The sequence below is a fragment of the Dreissena polymorpha genome, chromosome 4, assembly GCF_020536995.1.
Source record: "Dreissena polymorpha isolate Duluth1 chromosome 4, UMN_Dpol_1.0, whole genome shotgun sequence".
NCBI lineage: Eukaryota > Metazoa > Mollusca > Bivalvia > Myida > Dreissenidae > Dreissena > Dreissena polymorpha.
In genome coordinates, this window is record NC_068358.1 from 39,870,735 (window position 1) to 39,889,390 (window position 18,656).

An 18,656-nucleotide genomic window follows, 5' to 3' on the forward strand; every position below is an offset into this window, starting at 1 on the left:
CTTTAAACAATATTGTTTACCTTAAACAAACTTCTCTTTTAAAAAAATGCATCAAAATGCTTTTGAGTATGAGTTTCGATAATATAGAGGCAATTTAACAGACATTTGACATAAATGTGAACATCATTAATTTAAAAAAAAAAATTGCCAAAAACGACCGATTTAGCGTGAAAAATTCCCGGGTACGTGTAAGTATATTTACCGTACCCGGGGTACATGTAAGTATACTTAAGAGTACCCGGGGTACATGTAAGTAGTACCCGAGCCGACAATGACCAATCGAGCGTCAGTAATAATCTTGACCTTCGATCTATTCTCTAATAAAAACCGGAATTCATGAGAAAGATCGTCGTAATAGTCATTATAAACAGCAAATAAGTAAACCTTAAAAATGGAAAAACATTTACTGCCCATCACTTCTTGAGGAGTTTTCATCAACGTCACAATACCATGAGGAGGGCCATACTATGAGAATAAGGGATAAAGCAAATGTGGCATTCCTATATTATATTTTAAATACCTTACATACGGACTTGCGCGTGAAAGTACAGGCGGTTGATCTTAGCCTGCTATAATTTGAGTGAATACAAATATGATATTCAACTTGTGAGTATTATTTAGAAGTAATATTTTTCGCATCATTCGCATGGTAAAATCAGTGTCGCCTGTTGGCAAAAAATACCCATCTTTTGGCAAAATAGGCAGAGAGTCCACAATATGCTTTATAGGCGGCCACATGGTGGTTATAACAAAAGTTTTATGAAATATTTCTTTTTTCCAAGAGATTAAGCTGTTTACGATATTTTTCAGCTCGTGATCACAATTGCAACTATATTCAAATATCATTTTGGACAGAAATGGATAAACACTTGAAATGAACTCTAATAAGTGTCGTGTAGCCTACCAAATTTTATTATCAAGTAACCTATATGCACGCACTTAATAAATATGGCGACGGTTCGAATTTTGTTGTTTACATTAACTTCAAGTATTTGCGAAAACGAGATTGAACGATATTAATGATGTCGCACAAGAAGGGTCTTGGTTTCAATAAATTCACAGGGCAGCGCGCGGCAGGACTGGGGTTCCATGAGGAAGATTCCTTGGCAAAAAACAGCCATCGAGATCGACCATCACCTTCTAGTGCACCAGCCAATCCAGCCTTTCCAGGTAGTCCATATAAACGTACTCACCGAGCCTTTGATGATTTTTGCTATTGCGGCTCTTGTAGTCCATATGCAACCGTTCATACAGACAATCGCAAATCTGCGCACAGATTTAGTGCGCATCACTAAATAGGTGTCGACGGTTCGTTACCAATTAAGTAGTCTCATTTATAAGACGCGCAAAGAATTTAGAGATACTTTTTATATGGGCTAAATTCTTTGGAACGTCTCATCGGTGAAGGAACTTTTTTGTGGTGGAAACCAGAAAGTTTAAATTTTCATCAATTTGCGTTAAATTGCAAAATACAGTTCGTTGCCCTGTACCGACGTTTCACCGGTTCCGATGGAATACTAATGTACTTCCGGTTAAAAACGGCTGCCACAAATCAAACGTTGTTTCGTTTCACTCGCACACGTGCCATTGTTGAACAAGCAGTACATGATAGATGAAATCTTTATCCTAGGTAACAAAATCCCAACATACTTTATGGCGGGTTTACTTGTTTTTACTCGGTTGTGAATCAGGAAAATGGCGTTTTGAATAATGAGTTTCATGTCCAATTTTTGTTGAGCATGGCAGGGAAAATTTTATAGTGCAGAAGTTATTGCACAGGTACAGACAACATATGTTAAAAATATGATGTAAATCAATATATGTTCTCTGAAAGAAATTTTAACAAAAATAAATGGATAACTTTTGACCAGTTCCGATGGATTTGACGTTTAATTGAGTGGTGAGGCTCCTTATGGGCAATTAGCAAATTCCTGCAAGTTTACAGTTTTTGATCAATTTTCAACTCTTGTTTTTTTGTATTGTCAGTTGCTCAGACTCCAGTTATATTTCAGTAACCTATTTATGTTCGTCTGTCTGTCTGTCCATATCTTGATGAAAACGTTTATTGAAATATTGCCAACACATGGCAGTATACATGTAGATATAGACTCCTATGGCCCAAACAATAAATATTGACTGTAAGCAGGCATTGACATCCGATATCACCATGCCTTTTCAATCATTTTCTGTTTCTCTTTTATTAAATTTATTCTTTTTTTTCAACAGGAACATGGGAAAAGTTAGGCTTTCTAGCAGTGGGTAAGACTGCAGGACTCCATGCAAATGTAAATGCAGTTCCCAGACACAAGCTTAACATTTGAGCCCAGCACAGAAAGAAGCTACAAAAATAACTTTGAAATATAAAAGGGGTTACAGAAAATCACCTGGTAAATTGATTAGAGTGAAAGAGGCCTTAGCAGATGTAGGAAGAGGTATTCCTATTACAAGAGCTGCTAGGAACCATGATTTGTCAGAAAGCTTCTTGAGGCGTAGACTGAGTGGTGAAGTATCTTTAGACAGTAGGAATGGGCCTCGGCCAATATTCAGTAAAAAAAGAGGAAGACGAGCTGGCAATGTGGTTATCGGAGATGTTCAAAAGAGGAATGGGCCTTTGTGTTGGTGAATTTTTGGACTTTGTCCAAGGTATCTTAAAAAAGACAAGCGTAAAAACAAGTTCAAAAATGATAGACCTAGTTACACATGGTACTACAACTTTATGGCCAGAAATTCTCATTTAGTTGAGATACGCAAAGAATCATCTTTAGAAAATTCACGTGCTAAGGTAATCAGTGAAGAACTTGATAGATGGTTTGCCAATTATTACAAGTTTGTTTCAGAACTTCATCTTTTGGACAAGCCCAACAGAGTTTACAACGCAGACGAGTCGGGTTTCTCTATGGGAAGTAAAGCGGCGTCTGTAATCGGGCCTACCAAATCAAATTATCCAGGTAGAATGCCTCATTTAAGTGGTAATAGCAAGCAACATTTGACAGCTATGTTTTGCGGTACGCTGATGGTGATATAATTCCACCATTTTTATTTATCCTGGTCCTAAACCAACAGCCTACGACCCGTTTATTGGTAGCAGAAGCGGTACTGATATAGAGTTTACTGATAAAGGGTGGATGAACGCAAAGGCATTTTTGAAATTTCTGAAACACTTTGATAAATATGCATGTAAAGAAAGACCTGTAATATTACTAATTGACAGTGTAAGCAGCCATATTGATGTAGAAATTTTTGCCTTTGCAAAGGAAAAGGGAGTTGAACTGTACCGATTAATCCCGAATGCAACACACTTTCTACAGCCTTTAGACAATGGTGTCTTTGGACCTTTAAAGAAGGCATGGTATGGTATTGTGGGCAGTTTCACAAGAGACAATCCTGGGAAAACCATTGGAAAAGAAAACTTTGCAGCAAAACTGCAAGAGGCATATTTGCAGTTTTACAAACCCAGGGGTTTTTTTTACTAAGAAAGTGACGCCGATATTCGGCGTCTTCCCCTACCAGAATTTTTCCCCTTAAAATACGATTTCCCCACCAAAAATATCATTTTTCACCAAAATATAATATTTTCTCTCAAAGAAATGTTTATTTTTCCTTGGGGCATTCGACAATTATCCATTTTTTTTGTACCATGTACAACGAATTCGCGCTCTCTCTCTCCAGACGAACACACAACATCTGGGAATCCCAGTTATTCTAAATATAGCTCTTAATTAACGTCATGTAAACTGGGCAACTAATCGTAATAATCATGTGACTATTTTACTGGATACCGGAAGGGTGTTTCGTCAATTAATTACCGGAAACCAGTCGAATTTTCATCCGGGCTATGTGCAAGCCGAGGTATAAACGTGAAAACAGAAAAAAATGTCTCACAATTAGCGATCTTACACAAACAAAATAAAACATTCGAACTCGGAAGATACTGAACGCATCGAGGCATTTTTTAAGAAAGAATCATCGAAAACCGTTATAACCCAGCAGGATTCCGAGGTAATCAACATCGAACATTGTGAAAGTGAAAGTAGACAATCGGCAGCTGCCGCTCCTTTCCCTTCCAATACTGTAGCAAATCAAGATCGTCAACCCATTCATCATGAAATTGAAATCACAAAATTGACATCGTCCCCCGGCCCCAGTACAAAAATATAGTTGAAAACATTTCCCATTATTAGATATACACCTGCAACTTTATTAAGGACTTTGACTTTAATACCTGTTAAATGTGTTTAAGAACAAAAAGGACAGAGACAAGTCTCTTTTGATGAGTTATAGACATTGAAATGAACAGTTTTTATTTTTTCCCCTAATATCTCTCATTCGCACTCTTTTTTTCCCCTTTCACCCAGCGTCCAGCGTCTTCCCCTTTCTCTAAAAAAAACCCCTGAAACCATTGACAATCATAAACAGTTTTAAGGCAACTGGCATATTTCCAGTTTGTCGGTCCAAAGTTCCTGATGATCGTCTAAGGCCATCAGTTACTTTTGTATCTTCTGAGAAAGTTGCTGTAGATACAAACAACAATTCAATGGCCAGCTCAATGTCTGTAAATACTAGTACTTATGTCAGCCCAGTGTCTGTTAGTACTATGGTCAGTCCAGTGTCTATAAGTACTGTGGTCAGTCCAGTGTCTGCTAGTACTGATGTCAGTCCAGTGTCTGTTAGTACTATGGTCAGTCCAGTGTCCGTTAGTACTGTGGTCAGTCCAGTGTCTGTTAGTACTCATGTCAGCCCAATTTTTGTTAGTACTAGTACTGAAGTTGGGGCAGAGGTTTTAACTAGTACTAGTCTTGAGGTCAGGGCAGATGTTTTAAATGCACTGACTGCACATCAGTCCCCATCATCTATTCTTGCAGTTGTTGCAGCTTTGTCAGAAAGTAATCAGATGGAATCAGTAATAACATCACAATCAAATGTTTGTGATGTTAATACTGATTGTGCCAGTAGTTCAGGTGTTGATGACATTGTGTCAGCATCTGTTAGGGAGGCCCTTGTGTTCCCTTCTTGTAGTTACCCGGTATAGTAAGAAAAGGAAAACAAGTTCTGATACTTTGCCAGACTGCTTAACTTCATCAGAAAGCATTAGAACATCAGCTTTGAGAAAGCTTGAGTCTGTAAGACTATTTGCAAGAAAAGAGCAGGCAGCTAAGAAAAAGTTTCTTAAAGAAAGAGTAAAGGCTAAGACCAAAGAAAATAAGTGGGAATCTAAACAAAGTCTTGAAGTAAAGGCCTTTGCCTACCTAAAGGGAAACCGCATACTGCTAGTTCTAAAGGTAAAGCTACTGTTTCATGAAGGGCTAAAGCTAAAAAAGTATTAATATTTGATGCTTCATGTAACACAAAATCAGATCATTGCTCTGTTTGTAAGAAAATTTCAGAGGATCCAGATGGTTGGGTTCAATGTGATATATGCAACAGTTGGATCCATGTTTCTTGTATTCCGAAGACCATGACTATGATAAGGCTGCTTTAACCTCTGAAGGGGTAGAATTCTTTTGCCATTTTTGTGTCAATTAAATAAAATATGCGCTGTTGTAACTTTGCTGGAATAGTTTACTGTGACATTGTACAATATACACTAAGACTGTTGTAACTTTGCTGGAATAGTTTACTGTGACATTGTACAATATACACTAAGACTGTTGTAACTTTGCTGGAATAGTTTACTGTGACATTGTACAATATACACTAAGACTGTTGTAACTTTGCTGGAATAGTTTACTGTGACATTGTACAATATACACTTAGCCTTGGATGCTTAAGATATTGTTAATGTGTATCCATATTTGTGTCAAATTTTCAGCTGGAATGCTTGTATTAGAAATGGGCCTACTTTGTATTATGTAGCTACATGTAATAATTGTAATTACGATAAAAAACCAACATAAAGTCATAGTAATGGTTCATATGTTTTATTAATAACAGACAATGCACATAATTATATGTACAAAAGTATTTTTGTTTTGCGTCATTTTTTTACATCTTTTGTATCTTCATTGCCTCCTTCTCGGGCATACTATCTATGGCATCAGAGATGATATTAAAGTCATTCTCTGCGCAGGCTATGATGTAGTCGCATGGAATGACCACACCCCCACCTGTTGCTTCCGGGGCTGGCCAGGGTGCAAAGCTAGGGCAGGGCTCTCCACTGGCTAAAGCGGTGATTTTACCCTCCAATTCTATTATCTTTCTGGATGCACCAGCTAGTCCTCTTGGCTTATGGCCTATGGGCAATCCTGCAATGTCACACAATCTTAAGAAACGACTTTGGTCTGTAACATTCTGTCTCATTTCTGGAGGAAAGTCCTCAATAGGTATAATCCACACTAATGCTGCATTTTCATCATGTAGATTTGTATTTTCCAAGTCCACATTTAACTCGGTATGCATTGGAGGCCTTATTTTAAATTGGTGATAGCCTTTTATAACGCTGTCTTTAATTTTGTACCTAAACATGGTGCCAGTTCCCAATAGTTGTCCAAATATTATTTCTGCAGTATATTAAGACGTTTTGGATTTCCCTAATGTACCCCTTTTAGTGATTTTCACGGGTTAGTAAAAATAACGGTGAACCGTCGGAACTGAAAAGAGGCACCGGAACAGGGCAACATAGTGGGATGTAAGCATTTATAAATCTGAGAAAAAATACTTTGAGCTTCAGGTAAATCTTTTGTGATAATTTTGGCAAGTAATTAGTTGACCTATCCCAGCATAAACATTCTTTATCATTGAATGTATTGATACAATTTGGCCTGTCGATGTCACAATCCCGTCGGAACAGGGCAAAGAACTGTAACATTACCACTCATTCAGTTTTAATTCAGAAGTCCATGTTTACCTCAAATATCGTCTATTTGAAGTTAGAAAGGCATAAATTCTTCAGGTAAACTTCTGCTTAAAACGCAAAACAATCACTGACCTGTAGCCATGTCATGAAACTGATTTAAATATTAATCAATCAGAAGAAGGCATTACGGCGTAACGTGTACGGGTAATTTTATTTAACATGAGCTTTTAACACCGACTTTTACCTAACTAGATCTAGTATGCTAATCTTTGTCAATTTAATAAGCATATGTTCAAAACAGATATGGTGCAGTTTCTATTCACTCTTTTAAGCTTCAGCAAGTTTTTATGTCCCCCACTATAGTAGTGGAGGACATATTGTTTTTGCCCTGTCTGTTGGTTGGTTGGTTGGTCTGTTGGTTGGTTGGTCTGTTTGGGCCAACTTTAACATTTTGCAATAACTTTTGCTCTATTGAATATAGCAACTTGATATTTTGCATGCATGTGTATCTCATGGAGCTGCACATTTTGAGTGGTGAAAGGTCAAGGTCATCCTTCAAGGTCAGAGGTCAAATATATGTGGCCAATATCGCTCATTTTATGAATACTTTTTCCATATTGAAGATAGCAACTTGATATTTGGCATGCATGTGTATCTCATGGAGCTGCACATTTTGAGTGGTGAAAGGTCAATGTCATGGTCATCCTTCAAGGTCAGAGGTCAAATATATGTGTCCCAAATAGCTTATTTTATGAATACTTTTGCAATATTGAAGATAGCAACTTGATATTTGGCATGCATGTGTATCTCATGGAGCTGCACATTTTGAGTGGTGAAAGGTCAAGGTCATCCTTCAAGGTCAGAGGTCAAATATATGTGGCCCAAATTGCTTATTTTATGAATACTTTTGCAATATTGAAGATAGCAACTTGATATTTGGAATGCGTGTGTATCTCATGGAGCTGTACATTTTGAGTGGTGAAAGGTCAAGGTCATCCTTCAAGGTCAAATATATGGGTCAAAATTGCTCATGTAATGTCACTTCTGCAATATTGAAGCTAGCAATTTTATATTTGAAATGCATGTGTATCTCATGGAGCTGCACATTTTGAGTGGTGAAGGGTCAAGGTCATCCTTCAAGGTCAAACGTCGTATAGGGGGATCATTGTGTTTCACAAACACATCTTGTTATGCATGTCTTTTTCGCACCTCTGTCTGTGTTGTTTTATGTCCTTACATTCTTACGTTACATAGGACGGTATACTGTGCGATCTGTATCAATATTATTTATGTACAGTATAAAAATAAAAGATGTAATTTATTTCAGAACTTTTTAATTGTCAATTTAGAAAAACAACAATGCTAAATTAATCCAGAAAATTATAACATCGGTTTACTGTGTAACGCTCTGCATCACAACAGACGAACGCAAACTGTATTTTACGCTGTTTATTCTTCCACATTTAAACCAGATGCTTTACATCGCGGTCGTGTAATCGATTTTATATCTACACAGCGAGCGAATCGAGAGATATTGAAAAATTGAATATCGGTTGGATTTAAATTGCTCAGGCGTGCAAAATTCAAAGTGTCATTACATAATTTTAACGGAACATTATCGAGAAATGAATATCTACACAGGTATGTAAATATTATTGCAATCCGTTGATATTAAGTGTCTTATATCGGGGCTTGAATTTTTCAAACAAAATCCTTGCGCAACAATAAAGACAAAGAAGGAAAACAGTCCAACATATTTTAAATGCCAGCCCTTTTTGAAGCTCCAAATATTTCCAATATAAAAAGTAGCTTAATATTTGAGAGCGTCAACAAGTTGGACTACCAATTAAGGAAAGCGATGAATAAACTTCATTAACACATTAAGTTTACCTGAATCAGTGAATGGCAGCCTACAGACGTTATTCTTTGCATGCAATCTAAAAAACACGATGATGTTTCAACACACTACTTGCTGGCATTGTCATTTTGAAATTTGGAACAGTGAAATATTGAATATCGTTATCGACTTAAGGTTTCGACTATAGGCAGGCCTTTTCCGCTCCATTTTGAGAAAACGCCACACTGGAATTTTCGGAATTATGAGTCGTGGAAAATCCCATTTTGGGAAAAAAATTGATTGCAAAACCGGCTCAATTGGAAAAAATAATCGCTTGTAAATAGTGTTTCTTATATTTCAAAGAAGCCGTTAACTGGTAAATAACGACTATTTTGTAACAATATGATTAAAATTTTACAAAATATTATGAACATTTGTGATAAGTGTACATTACCATGCCTATGTTAATTAAATATAAACAGAGACAGTTAAAGTAACAAGAGAATAAAAATTGCTGAAGCATATCCCCCAAGAATATTTCGTCTGTGAAATAGTATTACAATGTTCAAGATAACAGCATTAACTTCTGTGAGTTCTTTTAGGGGCCGAGTCCCATCTATCAAATCTGCATCTTGTGGGGATGAGATCACTTCAACTGGCTGCTGAAATAAAAGCATCTCACTGTGTAAAAGCTAGTGTGATTTATAAGACACTGCTGCACATACAAATAGTTACCTTTTATATTTAACATAGTGCATTCACAGAGCTCCAGATAAGGATTTGTGAAATTAGTAACGGTACTGCCACTGACAGAAAAAAAAGGAGTAAAGCCAGTGCTTTCCACAGGCCATTTAGCTGTCCCTCGCTGGGGTTCTTGTAATCCGAAAACAGAGTCCGTGGGCGCTTGAAAATTTCTGACAAAGCCCTCAATCCATTTTAGGGGAAGCGGGTCGCTACCCTCATGAGGGGGAATTTTCGCGGCGTTTCGCTTTTGGGGGGATTTTTTTTCTTACTCTCTCATAATTACATTTCCACATGTTTGCACTATATTCATTTCATTTTTAGCTCGATATGAAATATATATAGTGGAGCTACCCTACTCAATCCGGCGTCGGCGTTACCGTCTGCGTTAGCGTGCAAATGTTAAAGTTTTCGTACTACCCCAATTATTTTCATTGTCCCTTGACATATTGCTTTCATATTTTGCATACTTGTTTACCAACATGACCCCAACCAATAAACAAGAGCAGACAACTCTATCAAGCATTTTGTCATAAATTATGGCCCCTTTTCCACTTAGAATTTGCAGCAAATGTTAAAGTTTTCCTATTACCTTATTTATTTTCATTGGCCCTTGACATATTGCTTTTATATTTTGCATACTTGTTACCAACATCACCCCAACCTATAAACAAGAGCAGACAACTCTATCAAGCATTTTGTCATAATAATTGCCCCTTTTATACTTAGAATATGCATATTATTGATAAATCTATGTTAAAGTTTGTGTACTACCCCAAATATTTCCTATATCCTTTGACATATTGCTTTTATATGTTGCAAACTTGTTTACCAACATGACCCCAACCAATAAACAAGAGCAAACCACTGTATCAAGCATTTTGACATAATATGGCCCCTTTTACACTAATATGGCCCCTTTTACACTTAGATAATTGAACATTTTGCTTAAATTGCCATAACTTCTTTATTTATGATCACATTTTATTATTACTTTGAAAAAACAACACTTACCTGAATACCACAATGGATTCCACCCAAACAATAACCCACGGCCCTACCCAGAATCCCTCCCCCCCCCCAACCTCCCCCCCCAATTTTTTTTTAAACATCATCTAATAAATTACCACACCCCACATTATACCCCCCTACCCCCCCCCAAATTTTTTATTTTTTTTAAACATCATCTAATAAATTACCACACTCCACATTATACCCCCCTCTCACCCCCCCCCCCCCCCCCCTACTCCCCCCCCCCTACTCCCCCCCCCCCAAATGTTTTTTTTTCTCCTTTTTTATTTTTGAAAGATCGTCGATTAAATGACCACACCCAACATTATACCCCCTCTCAACCCCCCCCCCCCCCCCAAAAAAAAAAAAAATTTTGTCCTTTTTTTATTTTTGAAAGATCGTTTAATAAATTATTGAATATGAACAATTTCCCCATGATGGCTTACGTTATTATGTCAAGCACTCAAATAGTCGAGCGCGCTGTCCTCTGACAGCTCTTGTTCATAATTTAGTATGTTTGATAAGATTAAATTGAAATAGCATTGAGATAGAATAATCATGAGACACATCTTATTAAAAAAATATATATATTATTTTTATTTCAGGGGGAATTTTTCCCCCCAAAAGGGGAAAAAAGTATACTTTTCAGGTGGAATCCGACTGCGGCCGAAATGCGGCCGCAGATTTGATAGATTGAGTGCCGTGTATATCAGTGTGTATTTTTCATTACCGGTAACTGCAACTAGGCATTCTTAAGATCAAAGCGAAATTGTTAGAGCCAATTTATGACAATTACGTCACGTATCTCTTTATCCACCTAAAGCACGCCTAAAGGCAGACCGTCGTTGTAATGGAAAATCGGTATTGGCCAATGAGAGCGCACGCTTTGAATGAGCGACAGCACTCGTAGGCAGTCATACCTGCATACGATGAGTGACGTAATTGTCATAAGTGTGTGATTTTATGGCAGTTTGTTTGCTTGTTATCTAACACACTCATCGGTACGTACGGTGTACACCTCCACATTGAAATCTCAGGCCACTCACTTAGAAGACTGATGATGGCAACCGCGTGTTATCTTCGTGGATATTGTGCATTTTATGCATAATATGGTCAAAACATTTCTTCGACTGGTAATGCGCTTTAACAAATTATCGTTGAATAAATTATGCACAAATGTAAATGTTTCGTTCGATTCTCAAATTAGCATTATGTAATTTGTAATCCGAAACATGCTTCCGATTTTAATTGCTAATGCGACATTAACATATTCTAGCGTCAAATAAACATTGCTTTATCCTTTGTCTCAATAAAAAGCGCAGCGAAAATTATGCAGACATGTGGAATGTCGCATGGAAAGTGTGGGCGTTTTCAGTGTTGTATAAAAACAGGAACATCACGTCAGGCGATTTACGCGTGTTGAGTGGGGAAAAAACACCCCAATTGGATGTTGTTTCATCACATCTTTAAATAGTAACATACGCCAAATTTTATTTGATACCTGAGAAAAATGGCGAATGTTTGTGTTTCTTGAAATTCTTGAGCACTTTTATCGTAAATATTTACCAGAATTTGTTTTTAAAACTGGAATATACAGGATTATCGGGTAATGAGAAGCGACGGGAAAAGAAGTAAGTATGCAGTAATAGATAGAAAGTATGGTTGATACGGATGTATTAAGGAATCAATCGAGACAGGATTATGCGTTTCTATGCGGGAAACAATTTTCACAAATGTTATCAATGACTTTATTGCTGTTTTTTCTTCAAGAGTCATAATGCACCAATTAACGTCATTTCGCTCTACAACTGTGGAAAGCACTGAAAGCTGAAAATAAATTAGTACTGTACTACCATATAAAAAAATACAGGTAGTACTGTTCTACCAGTGTTCTAGGATATTGAAGGGTGTATAACTGACTTTACAGAAACATTTGCAGCAATTATAATAAATAAATTTAGCTTACTTAAACAGTCACTTTATTAGGTTTTCCACTCTGAATTATGATGCAAATACAAGTTAACAATAAAACTCATGACTAAATACTATTTCTTCATTTTTCTTGACAAAAAAACACAAGCCAATTAGGTAAGCTAAGTAAATGAACACTAATGTCACTGTCTCATTTAAAACGTCTTCTATTTCCTCGGTGACAAGCAAATCATATTTGGTTTTCCAATCTCCCACAGTTTTTGTTTGGATCCGTTTCCCATAGTGTTTTCTAAGCGTTTTTAGCCACCGATGCAATCAAAGTTTTAATATCGGGGCAACAATGTCTTTTTCTGGGGTTACATATTGAATGTCAGGATGGTTAGACGACGATATGTGGCCATTATATGCCAACAAGGTGTTTTTTTAACTGCTTCTTTGGGTTTAGCCGGCCTTCCCCTGCCCGCAGCGCAGACATAATGTTTTTTACCGATTTACGATTTACCGGAAATCACGCGACAGAATAGACAATAATACCGGAACCAAGTTTACAACTTTTCAGAGCTTCAGATAAGGATTTGTGAAATTAGTAACGGTAATGCTACTGACAGAAACAAAAGAAGCTCTGTTTAATATATTATAAATAATAAATAATATGATATACACTCCATGATCCCAAAAGAACCAGAAAGTATAACAACACTGAATCAACAGAGACACTGAGGGTCAAGCTTACTGTGACTTGTAATAGTTATGCCTTTAATTGGTTATAAAATGGACTATTAAAGCCGGTGCCAGAAGTCTACATTAAACTCGGAAATAAGGAAAGCAACAAATGCAATATTAATGAACAGAAAGTTTTTATTTCATAAACGCATTTAAATACAGTCATATAGCAATACATACATCATCAAATTTATTGTATATACAGTTGTACACAAAAAAAGACCTCAAACCATACCATGTTTCTTCCATAATGAACTTGACATGTATCTACTGATGAGACACTCTTCAACACCCAAATATCCATAAACTACAAAACACACTTGACATATCTGTATATTTAAGTTACAATTTTGTTCAGGTAAATTAAACTTAAACCCTAAATCTTTCTGAATGAAGAACACCCAGTTATGAGCAAACTTCACATTATTCACTATGATATGCCTGACATCTGATTGCAGCAGGACCGTCTCTTGCCGGTCGCGGTCCCTCGCAGGCTTACACAGGCTCTGGGTACTCGATCACCACGTACCGTGACAAAATGGCGCAGATGAATGATCAGGAGCGCATTATTGAAGAGAAGAGGCGTCAGATTCAAGCCAGAATTGATGCTAAGCAGAAACAGGCGGCTAAGGATCTTCCTTTGCCGGCCCCTGCACCCAAACTGTGAGTACCATATGGGGTCTGTCATAAGTTTTTATGCCCCTGGATCGAATGATCGGGGGTATGTTGTTTTTGGTCTGTCATTGTATGTGTGTGTTTGTGTGTCTCTATTTCAATGGTCTTCCCACCTCTGTTTCAATTAGGACAGTTGTCATTTACTAGCATAATTTTGTCCATTCAGTACTGAGAACCTGCTAACCGAGGAAAAGTGTGAGTTGGGTAATTGAACGCTATTGATATGAGTGAAATACTGAGGACAGTGGGGAAAACCAAATGGAACAAACAAAGACAAGATTTCATTTACAATTAAATTGGTTGCAGATTATTGAAGAAAAATTCTTGTATTTTAATAGGACAAATTTTGGTTTGATAGGTTATATATATTGCAGCGTTATCCTCGCCAATATGGGAAAAAGAGGGTAATTTTCATCCAAATTTGAAAATGTAAACATTATGCTGAAAATTGCATAAAGCTTGTACAAATAATAACCATAGTTACATGTAATAAACTTTAACAAATCAACTGTTTAACATCTTGTTTATTATATTTATTTAAAACAATAATTCAACAATTGTCCTGGTTAATTTCCATAGTTTATATGGTCCTGAGAATGTCAATAATCTTGTCAATATGTTCACTACCCAGTGATTTATCTCTTGACCAATACGTAAACATCAAAATGGTAAGTTAATCCTGCTAAAGCCTTTTTGTATTAACAGTAGAGAATGTGTTCATTTAAATGAACACTTTTTCAACTGAAGCTATACTTGAGGGTATCAGCTTTCACTGCCTTAATTGGGACTCTTAGCCTCAGGTTCCATAGGACAACTTGCCTCTGAATGAACCAGGTTTGTGTCAATAGACGAGGTTGTTGGTGGAACATTATTATCAACATCTGAAAACAGTATGCTAGAGTAGTGTTAAATGTATTTACTGTGACTTCGATGGATGTGTATCTGTGCTATTGAACCCGTAACTTATTAAGGTCTGCTCTTCTGAACAATATTTTATTATCCCCACGCTTTTTGAAAAAAAGGTGGGGATATTGTGGTTATCTCCGCCGTCCGTCCGTCCATCCGTCCGTCTGTCTGTCTGTCTGTCCGTCCGTCCTGGCCACTATCTCCTCCTACACTAAAAGCACTAGAACCTTGAAACTTACACACATGGTAGCTATGAGCATATGTGCGACCCTGCACTATTTAGAATTTTGATCTGACCACTGGGTCAAAAGTTATAGCGGTTGGGGTGGGGCCGTGTCAGAAATTATCACTCATTTTTTTAGGTTATTTTACATTTACTTCTTTATTTCTACACCGATTCACTTCAAATTGATACTGGACCTCTCTTATGACAATACGGTCAATCTCAACCATGCATGGCCCCATTCCCAACCCTGGGGCGCCCCGCCCACATAGGCCACACCCACCAAAAATTTCCATTTACTATAATTTTTTCATTTCTACACGGATTCACTTCAAATTGATACTGAACTTTTGTTATGACATTAGGGTCAATCTCAACTATGCATGGCCCCAATCCCAACCCTGGGGTGCCCGCCCACATAGGCCACACCCACCAAAAAATTCCATTTACTATAATTTTTTCATTTCTACATGGATTCACTTCAAATTGATTCTGAACTTCTCTTATGACATTAGGGTCAATCTCAACTATGCATGGCCCCATAACCAACCCTGGGGCCCCGCCCACATAGACCACACCCACCCAAAATTGCCTTTACTATAATTTCTTCATTTCTACACCGATTCACTTCAAATTGATATTGAACTTCTCTTATGACAATACAGTCAATCTCAACTATGCATGGCCCCATTACCAACCCTGGGGCGCCCCGCCCACATAGACCACACCCACCCAAAATTGCCTTTTACTATAATTTCTTCATTTCTACACCGATTCACTTCAAATTGATACTGAACCTCTCTTATGACAATACGGTCAATCTCAACTATGCATGGCCCCATTACCAACCCTGGGGCCCCGCCCACATAGACCACACCCGCCCAAAATTGCCTTTTACTATAATTTCTTCATTTCTACACCGATTCACTTCAAATTGATACTGAACTTCTCTTATGACAATACGGTCAATCTCAACTATGCATGGCACAATTACCAACCCTGGGGCGCCCTGCCCACATATGTCACACCCACCCAAAATTGCCTTTTACTATAACTTCTTCATTTCTACACCAATTCACTTCTAATTGATGATGAACTTCTCTTATGACAATACGGTCAATCTCAGCTATGCATGGCCCCATTACCAACCCTGGGGCACACCTAGGTCAAACATTCGGCGTCGGGATACGCGTCGGCCACTGCCGCGCCATTTCTAGTTTAAAGATAAATCTGTAATACTTTCAATGGGGATTAATTTGTGAAAATGTATCTTTTACATTTTTATCCTAAGGATCCCTTTTCTCGAACAGAACAAAGTATTCTTACAACGGTAACCAATCAATACCAATCATCAAAGCTTGTTGGAGTAATGATTTGAGCCTCACTCAATTTTTGAGGCAAAAAGAAAGCATACACATTGCCGATTTTTTTTCTGTGAATTTGGATTAGTTTTTGTGAATAGGGATTTTGACTTTAAAATTGGGGAAAATGGTTGCATAGAAAATTGTGCCATTTTTAGGATCAACTTAAATAGAGTAAAAATGCTGTAAAGCAGATTATACAATTTTAACAAAGATAATGAAAATTGGTATAAAAGTATGTATTGCAGCATAGAACCATTGTTCAACACTAACAGGAGTCAGGTAGTTCAAGACTCCTGGAAATTAGACTCGGACTTGTTTTTGTGTAAAAAAATTGCAGACTCCTTCATAGTCATTATAAAAATAAATTGTATTATCCCTTTATTTACTTTTGTTTTGCGAGATCAGAATGTCTAAACTTTTGCATATCTGAAAAATATGCCACTCATCATTCTGCTTGAAAGCATATATGAAACAAAACAATCAGAAATTTTGTTTTTTGGTTGCTTGTGGTAGTCAATACGTGTAGTAAAAGGGGTAACTAGGGAACTTCAAATCAACCTGATTGTTGCCATTCTAATCTCATATATTTTCTCTATAATATAGTAAACTATACTTTGCCCAAGTTGGCCAAGTATCTTGAAGATGACAAGACTTGTGGTACGGTGCTTTGTTACTTTATTTTGGTCGTAAGATTGACTCATGTCACAAATTTGATTGTTTTCATTAACAATACCACACATGAATCATTTTCTGGTCAGCTTTACACATCCGTTCATATTTTACTGCTGCTACAAAAAAAATCTAACTTGTCTAGGATATGGGGAATGTTAAAGAAAAATACCTATAAATATAAGAAGACACAGATTGTATTATGCTTATAATGAATTGTTTAATTCGTACATGAACTATTTTGTTACAATATACTGAGGGTGAGAATAATTCTAGGCCAGCCATTAGAATGCCTGGGAAGTCCAAGCCTATCACACCAGCCAAGACTGTGGACACACCAAAGCCCAACCTGCTTGTGAATGATGGCAATTTTTTGGAGCGATTCAAACAGATGCAGCAGGGAGGGACACTTAAGTCACCATCAGGTTGGTTGCCTTATGTAACCTGGGAATATATATTTCTCAGTTGAAGAACAATGAAGCTACAAGATGAGATTAAACTTTATATGTTACATGCGAAAATGAGTCTTATGCCATATGCGCTGGTTAAGCTCTAGACCAGCCAACACATTTGCAAAGTCTTGTTCGGCACTGCTTTGTTTTCCAATGAGACCACAAAACCTAACTGGTATATGACGTTTTAGCTGACAGCCTAGCTTCTGACCAGACTGCAAATGTGCAGGCTAGTGTGGAGTGATTTATGGCATGTAAGACCTCAGCGTTTTTTTATGCCCCCTTTTCGAAGAAAAGGTGGCATATAGTGATGGGACTGTCCGTCTGTCTGTTTTTCCGTCACACTTTGCGTTTAGGTTTCGAAAAATGCTCATAACTTCTATGCCCCTTGAGATATAACCTTCATATTTCGTATGCATGTGTATATGGACAAGGCCTTTCCATACGCACAATTTTTTTTACCCCTATGACCTTGACCTTGAACTTAGGGTCTGCGTTTAGGTTTCGAAATCTGCGTTTAGGTTTCGAAAAATGCTCATAACTTCTATGTCCCTTGAGATATAACCTTCATATTTGGTATGCATGTGTATATGGACAAGGCCTTTCCATACGCACAAAAAATTTTACCCCCATGACCTTGACCTTGAACTTAGGGTCCGCGGTTAGGTTTCGAAATCTGCGTTTAGGTTTTGAAAATGCTCATAACTTCTATGTCCCTTGAGATATAACCTTCATATTTGGTATGCATGTGTATATGGACAAGGCCTTTCCATACGCACAAAAAAATTTACCCCTGTGACCTTGACCTTGAACTTAGGGTCCGCGTTTAGGTTTCGAAATCTGCGTTTAGGTTTCGAAAAATGCTCATAACTTCTATGTCCCTTGAGATATAACCTTCATATTTGGTATGCATGTGTATATGGACAAGGCCTTTCCATACGCACAAAAATTTTGAACCCTGTGACCTTGACCTTGAAGTTAGGGTCCGCGTTTAGGTTTCAAAATCTGCGTTTAGGTTTCGAAAAAAGCTCATAACTTCTATGTCCCTTGAGATATAACCTTCATATTTGGTATGCATGTGTATATGGACAAGGTCTTTCCATACGCACAAAATTTTTTACCCCTGTGACCTTGACCTTGAAGTTAGGGTCCGCGTTAAGGTTTCGAAATCTGCGTTTAGGTTTTGAAAAATGCTCATTACTTCTATGTCCCTTGAGATATAACCTTCATACTTGGTATGCATGTGTATACGGACATGGCCTTTCCATACGCACACAAATTTTGACCCCTGTGACCTTGACCTTGAACTTAAGGTCCGTGTTTAGGTTTA

At 37.4% G+C, this 18,656-nt stretch overlaps 1 protein-coding gene across 1 annotated transcript in view; it reads left to right on the forward strand.

Moving 5' to 3' along the window:
* The first annotated feature begins 926 nt into the window (after positions 1–926).
* LOC127878365 (uncharacterized) overlaps positions 927–18,656 on the forward strand; it is a 68,355-nt gene continuing 50,625 nt past the window's right edge. Inside the window, exons 1-4 of the mRNA XM_052424891.1 lie at positions 927–1,170; positions 2,838–2,948; positions 13,496–13,700; positions 17,151–17,313. Of these exons, the coding sequence (XP_052280851.1) occupies positions 1,020–1,170; positions 2,838–2,948; positions 13,496–13,700; positions 17,151–17,313 (630 nt within the window). The 5' untranslated portion in view covers positions 927–1,019. The remainder of the gene's footprint in view (positions 1,171–2,837; positions 2,949–13,495; positions 13,701–17,150; positions 17,314–18,656) is intronic.